Genomic DNA, 27812 nt, shown 5'->3' with positions numbered 1-27812 from the left:
GTACTGCAAGTTACTAGTTCTGCAAATGATGCCACCTGCTGGTCATATTAACACATTGCAATGCTTTGTTTAATACAATACAAATTATTTCAATACTCTTTTAATACAATTATTCTTATAACACTTTTGATCTTGACAAGCCCCCCTTTCTCTTTCATTCATCATTTGGAGATCCTGCCTTATTGTCCTCTTCAGAGTTCTCATCTTTCTGTTGCTGACTTGCAAACTCCTGAAACATGAGGTCACTAAGAAAAAGTAAAAATACCTTTAAGCAGCTGTCTTGTCTCCTGGCCGATACAGTTCCTTTACAGCATTTCATGTAACACTGAAAACCACAATTTAGTATCTCTTGCAGTACTTGTACTCTGCTGTGTTTGATGTGGGACAGAATATGAACTAGAAATGCAGACTCAAGAAAATATAACTTTTAATCCTCATTACAAAACACATCATTTATTTAATTTTATTAGCCAGAGTCCTACTGAGGTTAATGTCATGTTGCATAATTTGCTATGGCTAATTGAGAGGTGCTGGGTCAACTGAAGTACACACCAGCACCAGCTGCACAAGGGAGATGCACCTGGCACTTCATTATTTAGCCACAATTCACTATGGCAAGCTATGCACACTTTTTGCAAATACCAATAGGATTCTGATTTTTAAAGTCAACTGGTTCAGCATGAATTGTTGCTTAGGGAAAAGTTGCATGAGCAAAGGATGCATGGCAGGTAGGAGCAAGGGGGCCCTGAGGCTAGTGCCTGCCTTTTGCTTATTGTGAAATGAACCTGTCTGTGTCACACTGTACATTCTCTTGTAGTGTGGCTTAGTTAAAGGAATCATCCTGCTATAGTCTGAGATCTTCAAGAACACGAGACAAGTTGAAGTAGCTTCTAATGACACCAGCCAGACAATCCTTTAAGATGGCCAACAAACTCCTGAATTTTGGCATTGCAAAAGAGTCCTAATCCAAAGATCATCAGGTTAAAGGATCATCCACTAGCAGCACACGTTTACGCTATCTGTTTGTATACTTCTACTCATTGTAATTTTAGTAACTGTCAGCTAGCTTGCTTCAGACTTGAATTCACTGAAGAAACAGACATTATAGGGTGCGATCAGTCAGCAACATAGCTCATGTTTTGGATTGTTTGTGCCATGGTCTTGTTTGAACTATTTTCCAGCAATTATACAACATGCAGGAAATCCCATGCCATCCCAGCTGTGTGCAATCCAGATCTTTTTGGTCTAGTGGCAAGACAACTCTCTTTTTTTGGAGTTCAGGACCAGATTGTATGCACATGTAAGTGTTGCTTTAAAGGAGGTTGCACCCAGTGAAGCAAACCTTTTCTATGTGATCCTATATCACAGTCTAATTGCACTGACAGACAGACATAATTGGAAATGAAAGCACTTTAATACTGTAGAGTACACTACACAGGCACTATTTCATGTTCAAGACATCGGACTTCAAAGGAACCCTGTGCTTTAATTCTGAAGATCAATGACGAAACAAATGCAAGGTGTTCTACATATTATCATATGAAGAATTAAACATCATTTACTTCTTAAGGCAGCTCCATTTCTAATTACAAAGGTGCTGTCTCATCTAGTTCAGGCTATGATCTCTCTACCTTTCCCATAGTAGACTAACTGCATGGATGTGAAGCCTTATAGCTTGATCTAATGAAGTCTTGGGCATACCTGAACTCACTGATTCCAAGGGGCTTGATCAAGCCTAACTGGTAAGATTGCATAAACTTTTACATCTATTCACTTGGGAGTGGAGTAATCTCCACTGTGCTCAATGACATTTCATTCTGCTGTATCAATCAGAGAAATATAACTGAGTTTTTGCATGTCTTACAAAAAGCCAACAGCCAGTTGAGAATAAATCCTACCACCTTCCTTCTACAACATTACGGGAGCTGATTTAGAAGAATTGCATGTTTCACATAGACAAGACATGACAGAGTATCCCCAGAAAGATAATTTTAGAATTCTTACCTTTCCTTTCCTGTAATCACAGGTATCGGTAGAAAAGGGTGGAAAAAAAGGAAAAGACTTCCTTAAACACACTTCAGAACAAACAGCCTTGATTCTGAAGCTAAGAGTTATCATTAATGCAATAAGAACACCTTGCTGAAGGTGAAAGACCTCTAACTATGGAGAAAACCTTCAGCTGTTGGACGGGTATCTAATAACTTGTTTCTACAAACAGAAGCTCTGAGAAGCCAAAGCAAATAAATCTTTCCCCTCTGATCAGAAAGACTTTTGTTGGCAGTGATGTAGTAGAGCCAGAATGTGTAGACTGAAAGAAAGATCTATGGCTTTCTGAACAGTACATACTCCAGCCACACCAATCAGGCCTCCCTGTTCCCTTCTCAGCTTAGATGCAATCCTCAAGGGTGCTGGGATGGCGTCTACCCAGAAAAGTATATTGTTGGGAGCTGACCCTCTTGTGATGCAAAGTAATCCAGGGTGTTTTGCCCTTGAATAAACAGTCAGGAGTCATTAAATGTACAAATGTCTCCCTCCCCCCTTTAAAAAATGGTCCAAGCAGCTGCCTGCATTTTTGGATTCCCTTTATAGGGGCAAGATTAGCCATGGGTATTGTCATGGCGAGCAGTGCACCTATACTTTCAAAATCATGACTCCATGGCTGCTTGCTGGCTCAACAAAAAATAATCATTTCTGCTCTGGATTGCAGACTTCCTTTTGTTTTATTTTCTTAATGGTCTAATATAAAGGTATCACCCGTTCCTGCATTCCTTTAACTATGAATCTGAACATAGCAGGAATATACTTTGGGTTTTATGTAGCCAAAATGTACTGCCAGGCCAAGTGAAGAAATAAGCAGAACTGTAGCTCAGCTTGGCTTTTTTGGGGGTGTGTGTGTGTGTTTTATTCAGTAGTTTGTATTCAAAAGGTCAAAAGCTGACATTTGGTATTGGCTCAGCTTAAGTACATTTCACCATCTGGCAGAGCCTACACCTTGGAGAGGGATGCTGCTAAAGGCCCCAATTAACAAGGCTGTTGCAACCACTCCATTGCTTGAATCTAGAGTTGTGTCCTAATAAAGTGTTTAAAGCCAACAGCACTGTGGTTTAGAGACAAAGTAGTCTTTCTCTGGCAGCCATTTCAACAGCTTGCTATTGCGAAAGAAAAAATAATGTTCTAGTTAACATTATGCTACTTTATTTCATAGTTTTAAACTGGTGCATTTTCTGCGATTTCAAAGGCATCCTAACATACATTAAATATGAGAATTCTCTCCACCCATCATCTCTGTGCCCAGAAAATAAAGACCTGGCTCATTTCTTTAAGTCCACACTGCTGCTCAGATTGCAAGTGCAGGGCCTTTACAGAAATGTGGTGTCACCTTTTTATAAGCACATGGAGGTCTGTGTGTGCCCAGGCAGTGGCAAATGTACAAACAATAGTTTTTCATTGTCAGTGGTTGTGACATTAACAAGATGCTGGTACAAAGCCTTGAATATACTCTTTAGATTTTATATGTGTTAATGTGAAGAGAAATAGCTTCCCTCCAGGCAAGGTACAGTACTTTATTTGGCACAGCTCAACAGCCTTAGTAATTGTTCTCTGTAATTAATGCTTTAACACCAGAAAGGGAATGTTTCTTTAAAGGTTTTCAACAAAACATTTTAAAATCCATTAAAAGGAGATCTATAGAAGCTACAGAATATGTCACAGTGCCCTATACCTATTCAATTAAATGCAAAGCTTATTACATTTTTTGTGGGGGCCACGGAAAGTGTTATAGTACCAAGACGTTTCCCAATAATTGTAACCAAAAATTAATATTTCCAAGTTCTGAGAAAAATGTGCATTTGTTCAACACATGTAACCTGACAGTGAGGTTGCAGCCCTTAGTTCCCCCGGGCTATGCATAAAATGTGGAAGGAAGAGATAGCCATCTGTGCTTCTCTGTGTCCTGAAGTGAAAGACTGACATGAAACCGCCACCATTAAGAACATACAGACTTGTAGCCGAAGGAAGTTTAACTCTTTCTAATGAAATTTCAGGAAACATCAGTTTTACTAGCAAATGTGCAGCAGATTGAGAACTGGTCTTGCAAAACTCATTGCACCAACACATCAGAGTTACAAAAAGTTAAGGAAATTAATCAGACTGCATTTCCTCACACTACTGCACTTCATTTATAGTGTCTGAGGCAGCAATCTGATACATGCCTCCTAAGATGTAAGTCCTGTTGTGTGCAGTGGGATGATGCCCTGTATAGGAATTCAACTTAATTTAGCTTCTAAAGTGCTTAAGATGTAGTCACTTTGAACATTTCACATCTGAGTTTTTAAGAGACCAGAAATGTTACTATGCCCATTTCACAGTAAGCTAGGATACAATGAGAATACTGGTTTACCCGACTTAAAGCAGGAGCAGAAGTATGTCTGTATATGCAAAAAAAGAGATAAAGTGAATCCTGCCACTCCCCCCCCCCATTTGTTTCATTCCAAACAAACAAAAGACCTTTCCTCCTCTAGTCTGTTGGGACAGAAACAAATCAGAGAAGGCAAAGCACACATATTCAGCTAGTATGATAAACAAACTAAAGAGTGAGGCAAGTGGAACTAATTGGTCAAGGTACACCAATGTGGGCTGCACTGTGTGAATCCACCCATGTTTTAATGACAGAAGTTGTAGCAGAGCACATAAGGAAAACCAGAACTGCTGTTTGTAGTTGGAGTTCAAATATGACATTAAGCCAAGATGATAAATATCTGTTCTTCCAGATGCTGCTGGACTGCTCCTCCAGTCAGCCACAGCTGGCATTGCCAGCGGTGAGGGATGTTGGAAACTCCAATCTGGTAACTTCTGGTGGGCCATATATATCCCATCTCTGCTTTGAGAGAAAGAGATTGACAACCTACAGTTCATTGTACTACCAGTTCATTGTACTATTAGCAAGAATCAAATAGCTCTAAATAAATGTTCAGGGTCCAATCTAGTTGAGCTTGGATAGAACACCCACAGAAGAACTTTGCTTTCTCTGTCCAGTTTCTCTTGCTAATGGCTGTGCATGATCACATCTGCCAGCAGCACAAGGGTGCACTGCAGAGACCTGGTGCATGCTTCCCTTACCCTCTGTTTAGGAATTCTCCTCTTTGCAACATATGAATTACTCATGTTCCAAGGTTCACACTTGCTAATTATGTCCATGTTTACCTTCTATCAAGAAGTCACAAAACCAACCACATCAAGGTAGGTGAAGAAAACCATGTGCTATGACAAGCAACTGTCCTCTACCACTTGGGAGAGCACCTTTTCAAATGAAAGTGACGAATCACGCCATGTGGAGAAAGTGCTGGATGGTTATAAACACAAATACATGCCATTTTCTGAGACTGCACAGAATTTGAAGCATATAGTGAAGACATTACATGCAACAACAGTAGTACGAGCAAAGAACATGTGAAGTACATAGAGCATACCAGTACTAACCTGCTGTACTGATATCAACTGGTTTGGGGTGCATGAGACGGAATGGCAGTTCCATGCTCACCTCGCTTTGGAAAATGGAAAACATTTAGTATAGTAATTTATATTGTCTTGAAAGAACTTTTCAAAACAGCTGACCAAATAACCCTACAAAACCAAATTTGAAATATAAAATATTTTCAAAATAAAAAATCAGCATAAAAATGAAGAGCCTTGTGGCACAGTGGTTAAACTGCAGTATTGCAGCCAAAACTCTGCTCATAACTTGGGTTCAATCCCAGGTAGCTGGCTCGAGGCTGACTCAGGCTTCCATACTTTCAAGGTAAGTAAATTGAGTACCCAACTTGTTTGGGGCAAAGTGAGGCTTGCACAATTGTAAACCATCCAGAGAGTGCTTTAAGCACTAGGGGATGGTATATAAGTAGCACACTTTGTGGGTGTTTTTGCTGTAAAAGTATACCCAGTTCACCCAGCAATCCAAGTTAAATAATTTAACGTCACCTAAAACGGACAACTGCTGCATTTTGCAATCCATCGCATATTTGTCATGCAACTGAACTAGTAAAAATCTACTAATGGAACAGCTGAAATGAGTTTTGCTTCTGGTCATTTACTGATGGCGTCTTCTACAGAAATCAATGTGAAATGTTCTCTTTAAATTGTTTTGTTTTGATCTCTTACATCCATGCTTAATCATAAGTGATCTAGCAGGACCACTGCCTTCAAATGTCCATACAACATTTTGCCCTCACTGGACAGGCAGGGTTGCAAATATGTTTCATTAGGAAAATACACAAACATATACCACAAATTAGTTATAAAAATAGATAAGAGAACACAAAAAGCACTGGAAGTCAAGAATCTGGAAACATTATTTGAATGTTCCATAAAAAGAACGTAAACAAAGGATAATTCCAGGGGGAAATTCCAGCAGGAAAACACCAAGTTGGCCCTTGAGTTTAAGGGGAAAATGTTCAGGATATTTGCCTCACACTTGGAAAATATTGGACATATTAAAGCTTCCTGCAGTAGTGAGTGCAGCATCCTAACTAGGAGGGTGGCAAGTGCCATTTTCAAATCATATATTGCAGGAGAGCAAACAAACAAAACCCCACAAAACATTCCCCCGCAAATTTTACAGAGAAATTTTCATAGATTTTACCTGTTGATGAAATCTCCTAGCAAGCTAAGATTATAAACAAAATGCAAAAAAAAAAAAAAAAGCTTATGGTATTCCAAAGCAGATATTCCTAAGACACTGTCACATTTCCTAGCAAATGCAGTTCAGCAAACTAAATTGTTCATCCTTGCCCACCACCCTTCACACACAAACCCACTCCAATTTTTAAAAATATTTGGTTGCAAGATCTATTTGCTTTAAGGAAGACTACTCAGGCAAGCATTCAAACACCAAATATGATGTTTTAAATTAGTAAATATGGGACAGTTCTTTAGAAATGGTTGTGCAGTTCTGACATTTCCCACGGATAAAGAAGTTGTGTTTTCACTTTCTTATTTTTCATCCACCTTTGCTTTATAACCATCTAATGTGGTCTAACCACTAGAGGACTAGACAAAACCGAGTAGACATGGTCTAGAGGGGCGGGGTAAAAATCAAATAAATAAATAAATAAAATAAATAAATAAACTATGCACAACAAAAGTACATTAGTGCAGATACCACTGATGCCATTGCTCTTACCCAGAGATGGTAAGCTTCACCTTTATCTTGTAGGCAACCAGGATCCCCAGAACAGTCTTATCTGTTCCATCTTTGATACTGTTAGTGGGCACAAGAAAAATAGGATCATGACATACAACTATCAGTATTACTGTCAATAAGATTTGTAGTGTTCTTGGTACAGCCACACTGATCAATGCTGCCTATTTCCATATTCCTCCCTGCAGCTGATATTCTCCCATTTGAAAGATTTCCTGTCTAGGAATTCCTTCTTTAGGAATGCAGAGGCATAAAAAAAAACAACTACCACAAAAGAATGTGACCAAAGTAGTGCAAGTTCAACTGAAGGCTAACTACATTGCAATTTGCCCTGCTGTTTGCACTGGTTTTGTCACTGTTAAATTCAAAATATTTTAATCAACTACATGATGTACAACTCAGCTTTGGCCTTTTTTGATGGGTACTTGTTGCATTTTGTGTAGCCCAAAAGGTTTGCCACTTGTGTTGTTGTTTTAAAGACTAGGCACAGTCAATAAAAATTATAAAATAGTAGGTGAGGGTTGTCATGGGAGGGTGAGGGTTCTTCTCTGATTTTTCTATATACCTGCCTCTTTTTAAATGGATGGGTACAATTTGCAAATCAAAGAATTTCCTTCTCCTCCTGATCCCCTGCCTACATTTCACCAAGACATTTAAAGCGGGAAGTTTTGCTTTGTACCAGGTCACTGGCTCCCAACCTTGGGTCACCAGATGTTCTTGGATAAAAATTCCCAGAAGTCTTCAACACTAACTGTGCTGGCCAGGATTTCTGAGAATTGTAGTCCAAGAACATCTGGGGGCCCTAGGTTGTGAAGCACTGTATTAAGCTAATAACATGTCATTTCAGGTTGAAGCTATATCAAGTGTAATTCTGTTTTAAATGCTGGGGGGATCACAGTGATAGAAGGGGAACACATATGAAGGGGAGGGAAGGGGTGGGGAAGAAGGCCACGAGGAAGATGGGAGGCTGTGACCCAGCTGAAAATTTTAGCAATTTTAGAGGTACATTACAGTGTGGATACTTCCAACACACCTTCCCAGGTTAATTAAACACTGTAATGTGAATGGCAACCACAATTTCAGCAATGGAAACTGCCAGGGGCTTGGTATAAAAAACTTTGAATCAACCATGGACAATTTCACGATATAATCAAGCACTACATGCACCAGACATTTATTGCTGAACCTAAGAAAATAAAACATGAACTTTATGTGACAATTGGGTGACTCCTCTGTTTTGGACTTACATAGTACTGGAAGCCAAATTAGTGTCTTCATCCTTTAGCTTTCCATCCAGTGCTATGCCCCGTTTCACTCGATTATTTGCCAGCAAGGGCAGAACTGTTATTGTCTTCGTGACAATGCTGTTTGTTTGTATCTTTTCCCTGCAGTGCAGACAGCAAGGGGAAAGGGGATGTTTTAATTCTAATCTGCTACAAAACATTCTGACCACTCATTTTCCTACCCACTTCAGCAAGATCTGGACGAGATATGCTTAATGTGTATTTAGAAGCAGTGTTTCCTCAGGTAGAGAAAGATGTCCATTTGTCAAACACATCCCATGATTTCCCCAGCTTAGTGTCTTACATTCCAGCATGGTTTGTTTTATGACTGATAATCTGAAGGTAAACGCAGGCTTAATTTGCATGTCTAATTGGTGACACACATATCTCAGAGGAAATGCATTTTGGGAAGAAAATTGAGCTAAAGGCAGGAAATATGCATTTTCCAGTGTATCTTGGTTGACCCAAAGGTGTTCTGACACCAGTGTCAATGGGGTTGTTTATCTGAAACATGGAAGACAGACATTATCATTACCTTTACGACAGGCATCTAAACAGATTGGGTCAGTCTATTGGACAGGTAGTAAATTAAACGAGTGTAATAGGAAAAAAACTAATACAGCAAGGGAGAACGAAGCATGGCAGACTCACTCTACTTCTTCCAGAGCCACAGTCTTGGTGTAGAAATCACTACAGTACAATACCACGTTGGCAACCTGCTCCACTGTAGCGAAAATGAGATAGAAGCTTATTGGGTAAGTAAGTAACAGAGAAAATTCGTAGAGTGCTTCTAATGGGCACGGAGAGAATAAAAAGAATCAATTGGCTGTTTCCTCTGAACAAACAGATGGAGGTGTGCAATTGTCACTGTCCACTGTGCCCCAGTTTCTCCTTTCACTTTGTAGTCTCATGTATAACATTATGGATTTTTCTTTCTTTCACAGAATGCTGATAGCATGCTCCTAAGGCAGTATCAGTTCTTGTAAATGTGAGGGCGGGTCCTTCTACATAATGAATACTGGATTATCCCAAACCCTCCACTACTGGTCTCTACTGCAGTCCTTAAGGTGTGATTCTGCCTCATTGCCGAGTTTTTTTTTTTTTAAAGTCTTAGTGATTTATGGACAAAACCAGCATCCTACCTGATACACTGATCTTCTTAACCACTTTTTCAGTATTGTTAATCACAGTCACTGTGACAGGGATTGCCTCACCGTGGTAAAACACCTGGAACAATCAAGATTAGCAGGAAGAGTAACTGAATCTACATGTAACAACTTTATTTTTGTACAGTTGTATCATTACCCTTTGCAGGCCAGAGCAGAGCAACTGGGATTCTCCCTAACTCTTGAAAGTCACTGGAAGGCTTTGCTTTGTCAGTAAGGCTGTGACTACATTGGAGAGGTGAACCAGAACAATTTGGCTTTCCTGCAATTTGATGCGTAGCCTGTATTATGTCTGAAATCGCAATCAAAGCTCACACAGGGGGCTGAGGACTGATTTGAGAGTTCACTATTCATACTTGTGATGTACCCTTCCTTCCTTCCTTCCTTCCTTCCTTCCTTCCTTCCTTCCTTCCTTCCTTCCTTCCTTCCTTCCTTCCCTCCCTCCCTCCTACCTCTGCAATCCTTTTATGGTTTTGTGTGAGGAAACTAAAACCCGGAAAGTGAGGGGAGGTGGTGATTATTCTTTTATTGACCTATCCTGAAGTGAATTATGGGATGGGGATGGGAATCTTTTGTGGCATGTGTGTGCATGCATATGTGCATGTTTTCATAAATGTTAGAAAATGTCCCATAAGGGAAAAAAAGCCAGGGCTTTGAAATGTGTGTGCATGCACACACATTGTGATTCCCTCCTTCTTCTCCCTACTTGCAGGCTTAGTGCCTTGGCTCTCTCGACAATCTTTCCATCTAAACTTCTGCCAAAGGTACAAAGCACTTGGGATAGGGGGAAGGGGGGGGAATCTGAATGTGTTGTGTTTGTGTGTGTGTGCATGCATTTCAAAGTTCTGGCTGTTTTCCTTTATTGTGACACCCCAACTGCTTACATAACTGGAAACACCACCTATAGACACACTCCTGTCTTTACAAGAGCATGTGCAGGAGAAAAAACTCACTCAGATCCTCTGGGCATGAAAAAGTAGAAGCCCTCCAGAAGCGGGGGGGGGGGGGAACCACTTGGGAAGCAAAAAGGTTGGAAAGAGTCGAATCAGCCTTGTATGTTATGCAGACAGTAAAATATACTTAGAATTCACCCATTTTATAAACAGGGCGAATCTTGCCGTACTTGACCCTGTAGTCACAATCTAAGGCTACGTGCTTCCCCTAGTACATATCACTATCACTACTGATTTTGAAGTCTTTGAATAGGAGGCAAAGGGAACAAAATTCTCAGAAAAAACTTCTAAGGGAAAAGTTGCAGTTGAACCATAAAAATCCAGACAACGAACCAACTCTGCCCTCCAACACAGGCACATTGATGTACGGTTCTTGTACCTGAATGTTCACCACAAGTATCCATATTCTACCTTAACGTCCACCAAAATTGTTTTCCCCCTCCTTTTTAAAAAAAAGTTCTCCGCCTTTTGAAACATAGGAACACAATGATATCAATGCTGGGAAAATAAAGTCTGTATTTACTGGACACAGAAGGTAAGCAAGTTTTAAGCCACTGTGTCAATAAACAAAACAAAGAGCAACACCTTAGACTAATTATACACAGCAAATCACGTTCTCTCAAGCAGTACTAGCTGGGTGTCTAAGGAAACCATACCTACTCAAAAAGGGTGTTGTTGCAGGTCTTGCACCCTACATGTTCCCTTAGGATGCTGATGTGCTGCTCAAGGTCTTCCTCCAGAGGTGTTCCAACAAAAGCTAGTCCTGCCAAGCGCCACCCCATAATCGCTCCTCTACATCAGTGGTTCTTAACCTTTGTTACTCAGGTGTTTTTGAACTGCAACTCCCAGAAACCTCAGCCAGCAGAGCTGATGGTGAAGGCTTCTGGGAGTTGCAGTCCAAAAGCATCTGAGTAACAAAGGTTAAGAACCAGTGCTTTACATTGTCCCCTTGGATGGAAGGCACAAGGAAACCACTACAAATTTTCAGAAGGCCACAGGGCTGAAACACAGAATGGCAGCATCACTGAATAATCACTATAACAAAAAGGTTACCTAGAAGAAGAAGAAACCAAATTCATTCTTAGGGGGATAATAGTATGGAAACCACTTATCTACAATAACTACGCACTGATTGCAATCATTATATAATGAAGTTACACAGATCTTAAAGGGAGAATAAAAAAGACATTTTAATTAGAGCTTTCAAGCCCCAAAGCAGGAACACCTCACCTCTTTGCTGAGGCTTGCTTTCAGATGCAAGGGCCTCTTTGACAGAAAAAACTGCCAGGTAGACTCTGCATGAGGCTGGGGTCCTGACACCTCTGGGGCATGCTGGATTTTGCGGATCAGCAGGCGTACAGAATTCCTAAACAGCAGAAAACAGATTGGCTGCTGTGCAAAGAAACAGCCAGCAGGGGTGGGTCAAGAAGCCTCTCTATAATAGAACGCATTGCATTGCATTAACTACTTTTCTCTCATTTAATCTTTTTAAAATAACTATACAATATTTATTTATGTTAGAGTTTTCTTTGCAAATTTGCATGCTGGTTTGAGTGACTCAGAGGGACCTTTCTGGGCTGGGGTGACTTGTCTGACTATCCAGCACTAACCAGTCCTTTTTTCCAACCTTTGAATTCAAAGAGAACCCCAATCTACTGAGCGTTCTTTCCCTCTCTTTCTCTGGTTGGTGTCAGTTGTTTGCTGTTGATCTGTTCATTAGTTGTTAATTACGTATTCAGAAACAAAACATACACACATTTGTAATTTCAAGCATCTGTAAGTAAAAATGTTTTTATTCTATCTCCTACAATGTCTTAGAGTGAGCTATTGACACTCTTAAAAGGTAAAGGTTCCCCTTGACAATTTTTTTCCAGTTGTGTTCGACTCTAGGGGGCGGTGTTCATCCCCGTTCCCAAGCCATAGAGCCAGCGCTTGTCCGAAGACAATCTTCTGTGGTCACATGGCCAGTGCGACTTAGAAATGGAATGCTGTTACCTTCCCACCGAGGTGCTCCCTATTTATCTACTCGCATTTGCATGCTTTCGAACCGCTAGGTTGGCAGGAGCTGGGACAAGCGACGGGCACTCACTCTGTCACATGGATTCGATCTTACAGCTGAAGATCTACAGACCTTACAGCACAGAGGCTTCTGCGGTTTAACCCGCAGCGCCACCACGTCCCTCTTAAGTGCCTGTTAATGAGAAAGAAGTGGACTACGGAACTTGTAGCTATTCTCCTGTGTGGGTCTCTGTTCTTCTACTGTGTAGTAGAAAGCCATTTTACCAGAAATTCATAACTGTGCAACAATTTATTCTTACACAGTTCTATTTGCAGCATCTTGAAAAGCTACAGAAAAGGGCACTTGTTTCTAGCTCAGTGCTGTTTCCCAGCAAACAAAATGTTACCTCTTGAGAACTGTCTCTTCTGGATCTTCTGCAGAGAAAGCTTTGACTTCAAAATCCACCCCACAGCACTGCAAGGAAAATACAGCAATGAGAAGGCCCAAATAACCTCATTGGTTGCTATTGGTGGATGTACAAAGCACTGTGTCTACATGAAATAAAACAATCTGAACATGCCACGTGTCACCTATATGCCCAGATGTTTGCAGAGCAAGCGTTCAAGACATACTTTCATTTTAGAAATACCGTACTCCTCTTTTCTCTACAAACATATGCGAAAATTTCAGAGAATCAAAACTTATTTTACAGGTAGCCTGTCACTGGGGCTCCCTCAAGAGGACAATTTTGTTTGTTTACTGTTTGAAAAATAGGCTGCTTTTGCCTTGGGATTAGTCACTGATGCATAAAGACAGAGTTGATCTGTAAGCTGGATATGCACATGGCTTTGAAGGATAATGCCTTCAGAGGGAAACTGTTTCTTATCACGTCTAATTGTGAAGCATAGTGTCTTGTCTAGTTTGACCTCAGCAGGTCTCCTTAAACTGGAAGAGATTGTCTATATTTTAAAATACATGTGTTAATTTTGCTTTCTAATCTTATACTTCACCAGGAACTTCTGCTTGATGACCCTCATTTTGCCAGTAGTTTGAGAAGGGCAGAAGCCTAGCAAATATTGGACCGAAGCACTAAGCAATACCATCATTCCTTATCTCCCATGGCTTTGTACAATAGCAGTCTTCTACTTTAAAGACTCTGAATTCACCTTTAACCTCCAGCTATGAGCGCTGGATCCATTTTGAGGCCTAAACTCAATTGCCACTCTCTCCTAGAGCTGACCTGTTGAACTCAAGGGATTTCAGAGAGTGCTGGTTTTTAAAGTCCCATTCACTCACAGCATCTGCTCTAAGTTGCATCAGTATTTAGTCCTTAATATTTTCTTTCCTGTGAGTACCAGCTTTTAATCTCTGTAGGTTTTCCATCTTTTTCTTCCTGCCATTTCCCTTTTTGTTCATCCTAACCTCTCTATCCTCCTCTCCTCTTTGAAAACAACAAAAAATAAGGAAGAAGACAGAGGAGGCAGTAGCCCACCTCAGACAGATGTTGCTAGGGAACAGTAATTGATTACTGAAAAATCACAGTTGTCTTTGCAAATAGCAAGTGCCAGGGACCAAAGAGTAGGACAGAGACTGCTTTCCCCATGTGTTGGAAGCAGCGCCCAAGAAGTGTAAGGCTTGTTCAGAAGGCCTTCCTTGATTAAGGATTTGTAAGGCTTCCCAGCACAGGCCTCTGCTAAGGAGCTGCCCTTTTCAAAAACAGACAAAATAAATACAAAATACAATCAATTGCAGATACAATCCATAACGCCAGTTCAGCTTTTGAAACATGGGGCAGCATCACTTCTTGGTTTGGTTGCATATATAATCATCCCATTATCTAACCTATTTTTCATGTGCATCAAAAATGGTGGTACATGCCATGTATGAGATCTTAGCATTTGCCACAAATGACTGAGCCTTTACCCCCAGATATACTTCCCAAGTGTCTTCACATTTATGTTCCCAAAATATATATTTTAGCAACGTTGTATAATCTTAGAAGCACAGAAATTTTATAAGATTTTTTACAGACTTTCCTATATTCCTTTTTGGTGGGGAAAACCTACAAAAATGGAGTAACTCAGATTTTTAGCTGGTTTGAGTTTGGCCCTATCCAAGTCGGAGACTCCCCATTCCTCCAAGAGACGGCCACTTCACTGTTTGGCAAAATAATGAGATTAGGTACCAGGGCCGGACTGGCCATCTGGTACTTCTGGCAAATGCCAGAAGGGCCGATGGTCAAAAGGGCCGGTTCCTGCCTCACCTTCCCCCCCACCCCACCCCGCCCTCCTTCCTCCCCCGATACGGGATGGGAGCTGCCAGGCTCTGCTCCTGGGGCTTTTGCGGTGGTTGAAGTTTTCCAGCAACAAAACCCCAGACAGTGGCTCGTTCTGTTGCTTGGCGGGCGGCCGGTTCTGCTCCCTTCCTCCCGGCGGGGCGGGGAGAGGGAGGGCGCGCGGACACGGCCGTTGCACGCAAGACCGCGGATGGACTTGCTCCCTCGCGCTGGTAGCAGCTTCCCTCCCCCACCCCACTCGGCCGCGCTCGCTCGCTCGCCTGCCTTCCCTCCCTCCTTCCTCTCCCTCCACCTCCCGACCAGCGCGTTTGTGTCTGGCGGAGGGAGATGGCGCTTGTGCCGGTCTCTATGGCAGTGGGCTTGTGTGGGCAGAATGGTCGGGGCCGCAGCGCAGCTCTGAGTGAGTGGCTCCCCCCGCCCCCTCTGCTTTCCCCTCCCTTCCGTGTGTTTGTATCAGGCTGGTCGCGGTGGCGGCGGCGGCTGAGCGGCTGCCCGGGGCGCCGCGCTCGGCAGCTGAGCGGCTGCCCGGGGCTCCCGGCTCAGAGCGGTGGACGAGGGGCTCAAGGACCGAGCCAGCCAACCAACCAACCAACGAATGAAGGAAGGAGGGCGAGACAAAACAGTCCCCCCGCTTGGGACCAACCGACTCGGCCTCAGCGCGGCGGCCGCCCCCTCCCCCGGCTTCGGGAAGTGGGGGCCGGACTCCCCTCCGGTCGAGGAGGGGAAGGCAAATCCTGTGGGAGGATTCCCTTCCCTCTCAGAGGAGTGGGAACTGCTTCCTCCCTCCAGCGCGCTTCGGAGGGCTCCAGCAGAAAGGGGGTGAAGTGAGGTATTCCTCGCGGCCCCCCACCCCAATATAGAGGGCCTGCTTGCTTTGTGTGTGTGGGGAGAAGTGGAGGTAGTAACAGGACACTCCCCCCTCCGCTCCTGGAGAGAGGAGGGTGGAAAACAGGCGGTGGGGGAATTTAAACATGACACATCCGCTCTAATTTCCCCTTTTCTAGGTCCCGAAGAGAAAGAAGGGGGATACAGTAGTAAGCAGCCAGAGAAAAATCTCCCCCTCTTCCCTGCCTCCCCTTCCCACCCAGTCTGATTTGTAGTGAAGGGAAGCACCTATTTCCATTCTCCATGTTTTTTGGGTTTTTTTTTTTTTGCACACATACATGGGAGTGTGTGCGTGTTTAGTCTGTGTTTGGTATAGAACCTGGTTGATGTGGATCGCGGAAGTAGAAATTATAGTGAATAGAACGGCGGGCAACTGTTGGTGATTTGCAGGTGGAGTTTTTTGGATTTTTCTTTTTAAGAACAGAAGGGTTTATATACACAGAGACTCCAGCTCTTGCTGCCATTTCCCTTCTCTTAAAATGAGCCTGATGAAATTCTATCTCTGCTCAGCATGCCTGATAAGCAAAACAATAAAAGGCACTGATTTTTGGCTCCTTTCTTCTTGCCACATAAACTGTTGTTGTTTGGGTCCCCCTGTTCATTTATATCTCACATTTTGAAAGATGCCCTGTCATCTGGCAAATCTGGTGGGTGGTGGCGGTTTCTAAATGTCATAGGTTGAGCAACCATTACAGGAAAAGTAAAATAAAAAAACTTACTGAATGGGTGATTTCAACTCAGATGATTATCATGTCTACTATTGTGGGCAAGAATCCCGTAGAAGGAATGGAGTAGCCCTCATAGTCAACAAAAGAGTGGGAAAAGCCTTAATGGGATATAATCTCAAAAATGATAGAATGATGTCAATACGTATCCAAGGCAGACCTTTCAACATCACAATAATCCAAGTTTATGCACCAACCTCCATTGCTGAGGAGACTGAAAATGGCCAGTGGAGGTGATGGCATTCCAGTCGAACTATTTAAAATCCTAAAGGATGATGCTGTTAAGGTGCTACATTCAGTATGCCAACAAGTTTGGAAAACTCAACAGTGGCCAGAAGACTGGAAAAGATCAGTCTACATCCCAATACCAAAGAAGGGCAGTGCCAAAGAATGCTCCAACTACCGGACAATTGCACTCATCTCACACGCCAGCAAGGTTATGCTCAAAATCATACAAGGTAGGCTTCAGCAGTATGTGGACCGAGAACTCCCAGAAGTACAAGCGGGATTCCGAAGGGGCAGAGGAACTCGAGACCAAATTGCCAACATTCACTGGATTATGGAGAAAGCCAGAGAGTTCCAGAAAAACATCTACTTCTGCTTCATTGACTATGCAAAAGCCTTTGACTGTGTGGACCACAGCAAACTATGGCAAGTCCTAAAAGAAATGGGCGTGCCTGACCACCTTATCCATCTCCTGAGAAACCTATATGTGGGACAGGAAACAACAGTTAGAACTGGATATGGAACAACTGATTGGTTCAAAATTGGGAAAGGAGTACGACAAGGCTGTATATTGTCACCCTGCTTATTTAACTTATATGCAGAATACATCATGCGGAAGGCTGGACTGGAGGAATCCCAAGCTGGAATTAAAATTGCAGGAAGAAATATCAACAACCTCCGATATGCAGATGATACCACTCTGATGGCAGAAAGTGAGGAGGAATTAAAGAACCTTGTAATGAGGGTGAAAGAGGAGAGTGCAAAAAACGGTCTGAAACTCAACATCGAAAAAACTAAGATCATGGCCACTGGTCCCTTCACCAAATAGAAGGGGAAGATATGGAGGCAGTGACAGATTTTACTTTCTTGGGCTCCATGATCACTGCAGATGGAGACAGCAGCCACGAAATTAAAAGACGCCTGCTTCTTGGGAGGAAAGCAATGACAAACCTTGACAGCATCTTAAAAAGCAGAGACATCACCTTGCCAACAAAAGTCCGAATAGTCAAAGCTATGGTTTTTCCTGTAGTGTTGTATGGAAGTGAGAGCTGGACCATAAAGAAAGCTGACCGCCGAAGAATTGATGCCTTTGAATTGTGGTGCTGGAGGAGACTCTTGAGAGTTCCCTGGACTGCAAAGAGAACAAACCTATCAATTCTATAGGAAATCAACCCCGAGTGCTCATTGGAAGGACAGATCCTGAAGCTGAGGCTCCAGTACTTTGGCCATCTCATGAGAAGAGAAGACTCCTTGGAAAAGACTTTGATGTTGGGAAAGTGTGAAGGCAAGAGGAGAAGGGGACGACCGAGGATGAGATGGTTGGACAGTGTCATCGAAGCAACCAACATGAATTTGACACAACTCCGGGAGGCGGTGGAAGATAGGAGGGCCTGGCGTGCTCTGGTCTATGGGGTCACGAAGAGTCGGACACGACTAAACGACTGAACACACACACACTGAATTTTTGCACAGGAGTCCTTTATCTTTTTTAAATTGGAGCATCCTTCTGCCTGTGTTTTCTTAATGGGTGTAGGAATGTTTATGGAGGGAGAAAAAAGGGGCAGGATATATTCTCTGGTGGGAGAAGGAGACGAAAAAAAATAAGCAGGATTCCCTTGCTTAGTGTTAGGAATATACTGTATAATGTGGAGATATAATTCAAGTTGCTTTTTAAATATTTTGCCTTCAGTTTTAATACTCCCTTGAAAGTCTGTTTATGTGATATGTTACTGTTATAATTGTAGAATCTGTATATTTTGTATTGTAGTGCTTATTTATAAAAACATGATTTCTTGGTCATCACGTGGCCGCCCGTGAGGTGCGTGCCCTGCTGACTCCTGGGCCGCGGCGTCTGCGGGCTGTGATATGCGCTCACAGAGCGGCGCTGTGAGCGTGGCTGACTCAGCCTGGCCCCTAATATTCAACCTGGCCGCGGCCCGGCGAGAGGAGTCTGACTGCTGGCCGCGGCCGCATCATAGACCCTAGGATCTTTTCAAACATAAGAGAACAAGGGCTTCATATATCTGCAATGGAAGATTTAAGTAAAGTCTTGATCAAATTTAATGAGAATGCCACAGCTGAAAATTTGCGGTGTGAATTAACTAGTCTAGCTTTGCATTGGGACAAATTGAAGACATCAGCGCTAGAAGAATACACTGTAAGGGTGTCAAGAGAAACGCCCATGGAAGATCTAAGTCAACAATTTGATGAAATGGAGCTGTTAAATAAGCCATGTGCAACATGTAAGAAATGTGCCATTTGTTGCTATCAAATTCTATGGCGCTACAATTTATTAACAGATGCCTATAATGTGATAGGTCTAGCCTACAAATTCCTACTGACTCTATCATTTACTCAAGTTGCTTGTGAGAGAAGCTTCTCCACCTTGAGGTTCATCAAGAATCGACTGAGGAATACTGTATCCCAGGACCATTTGGATTCATTCATGTTAATGGCTACAGAAAATGAAATCCTCATGAGTCGTGATTTGGATGCCATCATCAACAGAGTTGCAGAGAGTAGTGAAGCCCTGCAAAGTCTTCTTATTCCTTGATAACGTATCATTCCTAAGTCTTTCCAGTATTAGTAGGGTTCAAATTTAAAATGTTCAAATCATAAACGAGGTGGAAAGTTCTTGAGCCGAGCCTTTTGTTCCTGGTGGAAGTGTTGATGTAGGAGGATCTGCTACTTATGGCTTGTTCACATTGAACGTTTTGTTGCAGTTATGTTTAATGATCTAATGTTTCAATACATTAAAATAGCTATAAGATCTCACATTGTACTGTTGGTGTTTTTTGTTTAGAGAGCACTAGCATTGACAAATTTAAACATTAAATTTTAATTACACTTTTTGTTAAATGTGATGATTTTATAGGTTTAGATTTCCTGATGCTCCTTGTTATTTATACAACCAGGGCAATGATTGGGATAGGGAGAACTCGTAAGCATGTACCAATACCACTATACCAGCAACGCCCTTTCAGCGCGCCACAATATCGTGAATGGAGCCCACAACAGGTGGGCCTGTGTCCCCACAGCCGGTGGGCCTGTGTCCCCACAGCCGGTGGGCCTGTGTGCTCTAAATGCCAGGGCCGATTTTTGGTCCCAGTCCGGCCCTGTTAGGTACTATCTCTCCCAGAAACATTTACTTAAATATTGTGTACACTGACTTTCATGTTTCATGGCCTCTTCCATGGCTGCACATTATTATTATTTTTACAATACTTTTATGGAAGTTAATATCTTAGCTAAGATAGATGACAATTCTCTCATGCAATGGATGCAATGCAATGCTATTCTCTCATGCGATATGGAATTTTGTTCTCTGTGTTGATAGGGTCCGTATGTATTTCTCAAATCAGCAGATACAGTACTAAGCCTTGGATATTTACTTTCTTCATAAAGGTATCAAACCCCATTCTCTCAGTTCTTACCTTCCCAACATCACGGGGTGCTGGCTGCAAGCAGACTGAGCAAGGCAGGTAGTCTGGAAACTGAAAGGGCAAATATGACAAGGTACTGGGCATAGAGCACTCTGATATAATTGCAGAATCAATTGCTAGAAAGGCTGACTGTTTGATGTTAGACCTAGCTGTCTGTTACAATGCATAGAAAACAGCTCCAGGAAATGCAAGAGACTCAGCCTATGGCAAAGCCTCCTTCACACCACTATCCAGGTGTATATAGTTTTTTTTTAATTCAAAAGGACTTCTCCTGGTGCTCAGCTCAAAACCCAAACATTATTGCATTACATTACTTATAGTCCAATACAATCAGAGACACGATTAATTGCTCTATGGTGGGCAGATGTAGCTATTTTGCATCAGGTGTATGTTCATGCATGCATTGGCGTACAAGAAATAATTTCACTATTATTTACCAGGGTAGTTACTTGCCTTTATTTGCTTATTATGGTTATATGCTGACATTGCACTGAAAATGGCAATTAAGGTACTAACCACAGTAAAATGTAAATAAAAACAATATTAAAATGTACAACTAAATTAACTAAAACACTGTTGAAGACACCATCAAATAAATGAGGGAAAAGCTACACTCAACCAGTTAAAAACCGTTTAGGAACAACCAACTTAATTATGAAACAGCTGCCTAACTAAAAACATTGTTCCCTGTTGACAAAGAGGAAGCCACCCCAGCCGAGTCATACAGTACATCTCCAACCTGAAGAAATATTTTCAAAATCTCAGCTCTGCCACTACGCATCAAGCAGTTTAAACTGTCCCTACTTGAAAAACATTAAACAGCTGATGGAGTAACACAGAGAGTTGAAGCAAAAATTAAAACATTTTCTATGCTGCTCAATATCAAACTGTGAAGTGAAGAGCCAAATCTATATAGAAAGAGCAATGCCAAGTACTCACAGTTAACAAGAAGGGATAGGCATTTCCCCCAAGTTTATTAATTAGACATTCCTGCAAACTGGATAGTGGTCCTTGTTTTTCTAGTGCAGGGTACACCTGTACCCTACAAACATACAGGTCCTTTCGAAAGGTCAGCCCTATTATATCGATATCTTCTTGTCCATAACGAAAAGCACAAGTGAGCATCACATACACTGGGGAAAAGATAGGCAAGTTGTTAAAGACTGTGCTCGACAAGCTATAGGGATCATGTACTTATATGGAATATCTCTGCTCAGAAAGCAGACTGTGACCACTTGTCAATGGAGGGTGTGTTTAGAGTCAGACAACAAAAGATAGATAGATGATGCCAATCTCCGTTGGAAAAAAGCCAGTTGGAAGAAGGTGGGTCCATCTGTTCTCTGTGGTCCCACCCTTAGTGAATGCAATTTGCCAATTTATCTCAAAATGAATGCTCCTTTGCCCACATTTTAAAATAATTTAATCCCAGTACTGTACTGGTTCCTGCATTTCTACTATATCTCTTGCTTTCCAATCTTTTCTCAAGATATGACTAAGAAGGTGGCCAAAGTGTCATCTTCCCCCTGATCCCAGATTAATAAACACATCCAATAATTTTTAGGGTTAACCAGCTATTACCAACAATTTATTCCCCATTTTGTAGCCATTGCCACTCCTCTAACTGACCTTAACACCAACAAGACTTCAGTGTCTGAGCTGGTGGATGAGAGTAGCAACACCCACTCCAGCACAGTTGTGGCACTGGTAGTGCAAACGTGAGAGGCAGATAAAGCTTTGAGAGGAGCAGAGGTGCTCACCCAGGTACCTGGTTGCACCAACTGTCATTAAAAGGACTGTTTTAATTAAAACATTAAAAAAAGATTATCATTAAAAGAATCTGGATTCATCCTTCTCTCCCGCTTCTCCAGGTTGGGACTCTAAAGGTTTCCAGTGATATTAACTGAGGCCTCACTTGAAAGGAAACCACCTAAGAAGGTTAGTGCAGGAAACTTAACCCTGCACAAACCTCGAGGAGATAGTTAAAGCCACAGCTTCTGTATCCACCTCTAAGTTTGTTCAAATAAAGACTGTTACTTGTTATTCTTGCAACATGAGGCCCATGGAATGATTACCAGGGAACCCAGTGGCCGTCAGCACCTCCAGTGTGGAGCCGATAGTGCTCACAAATACTTTAGACATTATCCTTTGATTTTAAAATTAATTAAATTATCTGACCTTTTTTCTTCTTGACAATATCAGGGTCCACCAATACCACACCATCTAGAGTGAGAGGGCAAAAATGAATCACTCTAAGATACAGAATACAGTACTTAAGCACAGTAAAAAGTGCAAAGAAAAAAACTGTAGTCAACTTGAACTTACCCACAGGTTCCACAGTGTCTACATGGTCAATGTAATCTCGCTTCCCTAAGTAGATGGTGACCTATAAGATGGACGAAATCATGACTGTTAACGGCTATCATCCAATAACTTAAGGACTGATACCACTGTAGCCAATATCAACAAATAGAAGTGCAGCTTTGGGAAAGACACATGCATTTATTTATTTCACTTAATCAAACTGAGGCCAAGATCAGTGATATCATGAATGAAAATAAGTTAACAATTTAAAAATTGTCCATCTACTTGAACTTTTTACTGCATACCATAATGAGCCAGAGTGATCCCAGAATGAACATGGACAGCGCTACAGTGTAGACAAGCCTAATGAGTGGCAACGGACTGGCTCTCATCTGTAATAATTGTTGTGCTGGGCACTTACCGCTTTGTCATGGGAGGTCTTCTTGTAGATAACACAACTTTGGGTGGGCACAACATTCTTCACTGAAATTTCCGAGAGAGAGATCACCTTTGGAGCCTTGGGAGAGCTCATGTCTGTAGGAGTGTGATAATGAAACTGTCCTATATAGATAGATTAATGACTGTTCAGCAGTTAGACAACAAATTTTTAGGACATATGAAAACAATGAAAACATTAGTAAACTTTCATGGAACACCAGAGAGTAACCCCACTGTTTCCAGATCAAAGGAATCTAGTATATACTAAGTGAGATTTGATCAGTACTTGTGAATCTTTGATTCAGTCTTCTTCATCTAGATACAAACCTTAATATTTCCCGGATTCACGACACAGTGCTGATTTTTCTAGAGCTTTTTACTTCTGTCCTTCTGTAGTCATAGCCCAGAGTTATCTAAGGGCTTGAGTTGCCTTTTCCTAGTAGGTAAAGGTTGCCCTTGACATTTAGTCCAGTTGTGTCCGACTCTAGGGGGTGGTGCTCATCTACGTTTCCAAGCCATAGAGCAAGCGTTTTGTCCGAAGACAGTTTCCGTGGTCACCTGGCCAGCAGGACTAGACAAGGAACACTGTTACCTTCCCACCAAGGTGGTACCTATTTATCTACTCACATTTACATGCTTTCGAACTGCTAGGTTGGCAAGGAGCTGGGACAAGTGATGGGAGCTCACTCTGTCACGTGGATTCGATCTTACAACTACTGGTCTTCTGACCTTGCAGACCATTTTTTGCAAGATAGTGATTTTTACAGCTGATCGGCGGTTTGCAAAGTGGCTTTCCTATGGGCGATCTTTGCTAGACAACCACGATTCTTCCCCACTGGAACGCATTAAACAGGTTTCAATGCATTCCAATAGGGAAATGCTTTTCGCTAGACAATTATTTCGCTAAACAGCGATTTCAGTGGAACGTGTTATCATCATCTAGCAAGGCACCACTGTACTGCAAGAGGAAAATGCACTGCTGCAAATTAACCACTGCCTCCATCATAAGGGGCAACTGACATCTTCTATATATGCCAAGAGTAGCACATGTATAATTTAGAAGAACAGCAAACAGCTTTTGAGGAACATATTACTCTGTGCAGTGATGCTGCAGGCACCACTTAATAGGTGCCTCAGGATATTCCTGCTGCTGCTGTCTCTGCACAAGGGAACAGAGGTGGCTCTGTTGTGGTGGGAGGCAGTTGCCTAAAGCAGTACCTGGGGAGATGTACAAAATGGTGGCAGTAAGATACTGTACAACGAAGCAGTGTGTCTCACATGTCCTGTCCTGAATCTCCTAAACTAGCCTACTGCTCTCAGGTGAGATAAGAGGGTGCTTCTTCATTGCTACTCTTTAAGATTTAATTGCAAATAGAGTCTCTGCATTTTGATGGTAGGGGGATTCCCCCTTCCCCCCAAAACAAAATAATTTATGCCATCCCTGCAAGGTTATTAAGAACATGGGAGCCAAGAATTGCTGCTTTTGCAGGAACTGAGGTTGACAGCTTTGCTAGTGTCTTTGGCTAAACAGTGATTTCCCACAGTGGCAGATTTTTCTTGAACAATGGTATCAAAAATGGTTGAGCAATAGCTAGAATTACTAGCTCAGCAGCTTCCCATTCTTGGACCTTAGGACCAAAACTTGAGGCCAACAGGTGAACAAATGATTTAAAGGATAGAACCTTAAGATATCTCATTGGTCCAGATAGGCAAGGATTGGGATGGGGGGGAAGAGAGAGAGAGAGAATGTGTATTACATTCTTGAGATACTGCGTTAAAAATGTACAATAAGAAGGCTCATGAATTAGGGTGCTGGTGCTCCACTACCTGCCTTGCTCCACCTATCAAGAGGGAAGGTTGGTGAGAAAGGCAAGAGTTGTATGCATTTGGGCCCATAATATATTTGGAGTAGTACATGATCACCTTTGCACTGAGCTGGTTAGCCCTCGTGAAAGTTAGAAATGGGTAAAATTGGGTGCTCAGGATTTAAAGTTAACATATATATATATATATATAGACAATATATAGACAATTCTCAGATTATCTCCTCTTCCAGTGCTGCTTTCCATGAGACTTAACTCCTTGCCTACAGAAGCCTTCCAATTCCATAAGAGTTGACTCAGGCCCTTAAGATCTGGCCACTCTGTCCCTTGTGCTACCATTCTTCCTTTTCAAGCACCGTATCTGGAACAGCTCTTAGACAGCTTTTAATTAAAAGTGATACCTAACTAAATTTGATACATCAACTGGAATGAGGTAGTAAATTTCCACTTGTGACTGTCATAAACCATATTGGTGAGATTGGCTAAGTAAACATCACAAGAAGCAACGCAGCATTTTTTGCAGACTACATCTGGATATATTTCCAAAACAAAGAGTTCGGGATATTTTTATACATTGATTGCGTGTATATAGGGGATCTACCCAGCTTTTTACTTTCTTTTGGGGGACAGGTCACTGGCAATTTCAGGGGTGTTGTAATCTTTGGCTAATTGACACAAATGCAGGCAGAGAATAGATGGAGATCAGTGGCATGAGAACGTCTAACCGCCAGCAGACAAGCTACCCCGTACCAGCTTCCCACTAAGTGCCTTTGGTTACAGTCCCTGTGCCTCCTAACAAGCTGCTCCATATTTAATATCAACATTTTCATCTAGAAAAAAGCACAGAGGTTGATCTGAAATTGCTTCCCCACCATTTTCTCAACTTGTCTGCAGTTTTGTGCAGGCATCTTTTTTTAACAGCTCTAATTGACCAAATCATAGTGAAACTGCTTTTCAGGGCATTACTGCATGGGCTAGAGCTGACTGTGAATCTTTTCTGTCCATTGTGATGAGCACAGCCACAGATAGTGAGATGCACACACTGCTGCTAATTCAAACTGATTTAATGAAATCTGAGTGTAGGGAAGACATTACAACCAAGATCTCTTAGTACTAAAGATATTGCTTCTAACTGAATCCCACTGATTTGAGAAATCCATTGGAAACACGCTTCAGTTTAAGTTGTTCAGGCTTACTTGCATTGGACAAATATCCTTCTGGCCCATCTCTCTGGGATGGGATTTGGAGACACTGCTTCACAGTAACAAAGTGGTGCTGGGGGATTCCTGCTCGACACTCTGGCTGACCCCTGTGGGGTCCCTCAGGTTTCTGTTTTGTCTCCTATGTTGAAAGGGAACAGGGGTGCAGCCTGTGCTGGAGGAGATTACACACTCTCTGAAAACACAGGTGCATAGCTTGGGGGGTGCTCCTGGGCTTGCCTGGATGTCCAGGTTTCAGTGGTGGCCAGGAGTGCATTTTTTCACAATTAAAACTAGTGCACCAGCTGCACCCATTCCTGGAGAGGTCTAATCTAGCCACAGTGACACATAACCTTAGTTACATACCAGCTGGAATACTGTCACATGCTCTCCACGGGATTGCCTATGGAAAGTGTCAGGAAATTTCAGCAGGTCCAAAATGGTACAGCCAGATTGCTGACTGGAGCTGGTTACAGGGATTACATAACCTCCCTGTAACAGCAGCTCCGCTGGCTGCCAATCTGTTTCCAGGCACAATTAAAAGTGCTGGTTCTAACCTATAAAGCCCTGAATGGCTTGGGTGCAAGCTATCTCAGAGACCACCTCTCGATGAGCCTCCTTGTGTGTTAAAATCATCAGGATGTCTCTTAGTCCCACCACCTTCACATGTGTGTTTGGTGAGGACACAGGAGAAGGCATTCTCTGATGCTACTCCCAGACTTTGGAAATTCCTTCCACAAAAGGTCAGACTGGCCCCATCTTTTCTGTCCTTCTGCAAGCAGGCAAAGACCTTGCTCTTCAGGCAAGCTTTCGCTCAGTGACTGGCTGCCTGAGTGGGATTTTTAAATGGGTGGTTATGTATTGCTGCTTTGACTATGTTTTTAGTACATTGCTTTGGTTTATCATTTCTCAGAGTGGTCTTGAGTGCTTTTTAAGGAGAAAGTTGGAGAACAAACAAACAAACAAACAAACAAACAAACAAACAAACAAACAAACAAACAAACACAAATGTGCCCTGTATACTTCCCAACTTTGATTCATGTTCCCAAACCAAGTTTAAAATGTATAAAAAGGAATGGAAAAACTTGGTCACAAAAATTCCGGGCATACAATAACCAATTTTACTATAGCAATTTAATTGATAAGTTCAGAAAAATTGAATAGTATACCAGTTTTATTTTTGCATCTGTAACAATAAAATAGCCCAAAACCTTACGACGATACGTGGACAATTAAAAAAAAAATAGTAACCCATAACCAATTTATACATGTTTTTGAAACAATACAATAAAAACTGATTAGAAAATACAGATGCACTAGAAATCTTTGAGAATAGTCAATATTGTTTTTCTGCAGCTTTCAGTAACTACTATACAACAATTCAGAGCATACATTACCTGTAAGAAATGCAGCTTCCATACCATCTTCTATTCTGGGTCATCCAGTTCAATAGTGAATCATTAGTAAATTTGTAAAACTTTCCATCCATATTGGATTTTCCTCTCCCAAAGTAGGAGTAATATTGTTGATATCGCATTTCCTACTATGCAATTCTATGCATATTTCCTTTGAAATAAGTTCCATTCTACTCAGTGGGGTTTAGTTTCAGATAAATAGGTTTAAGAGTATAGTACTAGTACGTATTGGGCTACCAGACCAATCAGACATTTACAGAGCAACCCTAGACATGTACTTAAAAGCTATTTCCCAATAAAATCAATGATGGTTTAACCATAACAGATGCATTCAGAAATGCTGTATGAAAAGGCCAAATTTGCAGTAAAAATAAATACCTGGCAGTGTTCAAAATGTCTGACCAGTAGATAGGTAGAGAATGTTCCAGGAGTAGCAAAGACCAGGTCTAACCCAATGTGGAGAGCT

General features: G+C 41.9%; 1 protein-coding gene across 1 annotated transcript; it reads right to left on the bottom strand.

Moving 5' to 3' along the window:
• Positions 1 to 87: 87 nt before the first annotated feature.
• Positions 88 to 27812, bottom strand: SAG (S-antigen visual arrestin). Its single transcript, XM_072995775.2, has 16 exons — positions 27725 to 27812; positions 22893 to 23032; positions 22493 to 22553; positions 22346 to 22390; positions 21110 to 21303; positions 20162 to 20221; positions 13003 to 13070; positions 11828 to 11963; positions 9621 to 9705; positions 9130 to 9202; positions 8443 to 8580; positions 7178 to 7255; positions 6638 to 6661; positions 5479 to 5543; positions 5022 to 5043; positions 88 to 245 (listed from the first exon to the last, which is right to left on the bottom strand). Exons 2-16 carry the CDS (start codon positions 23001 to 23003, stop codon positions 155 to 157), a joined length of 1251 nt encoding a protein of 416 aa, XP_072851876.2. The 5' UTR covers positions 23004 to 23032; positions 27725 to 27812; the 3' UTR covers positions 88 to 154.

Source organism: Pogona vitticeps, chromosome 3, assembly GCF_051106095.1.
Source record: "Pogona vitticeps strain Pit_001003342236 chromosome 3, PviZW2.1, whole genome shotgun sequence".
Lineage (NCBI taxonomy): Eukaryota > Metazoa > Chordata > Lepidosauria > Squamata > Agamidae > Pogona > Pogona vitticeps.
Note: the sequence above shows the minus strand (reverse complement) of the source record. Positions and strands in the feature narration are given on the sequence as shown.

Excerpts from the sequence above, each read along its gene's own strand:
- SAG (XM_072995775.2), bottom strand. The coding sequence starts at position 23,003 with ATGAGCTCTCCCAAGGCTCCAAAGGTGATCTCTCTCTCGGAAATTTCA. Across the intron at positions 9,706-11,827 it reads AAGCAAGCCTCAGCAAAGAG|GTGTTTTACCACGGTGAGGC; the intron begins GTGAGGTGTTCC and ends TGATTGTTCCAG. Across the intron at positions 246-5,021 it reads AGAGAAACTGGACAGAGAAA|TGACCTCATGTTTCAGGAGT; the intron begins GCAAAGTTCTTC and ends ACTTTTTCTTAG.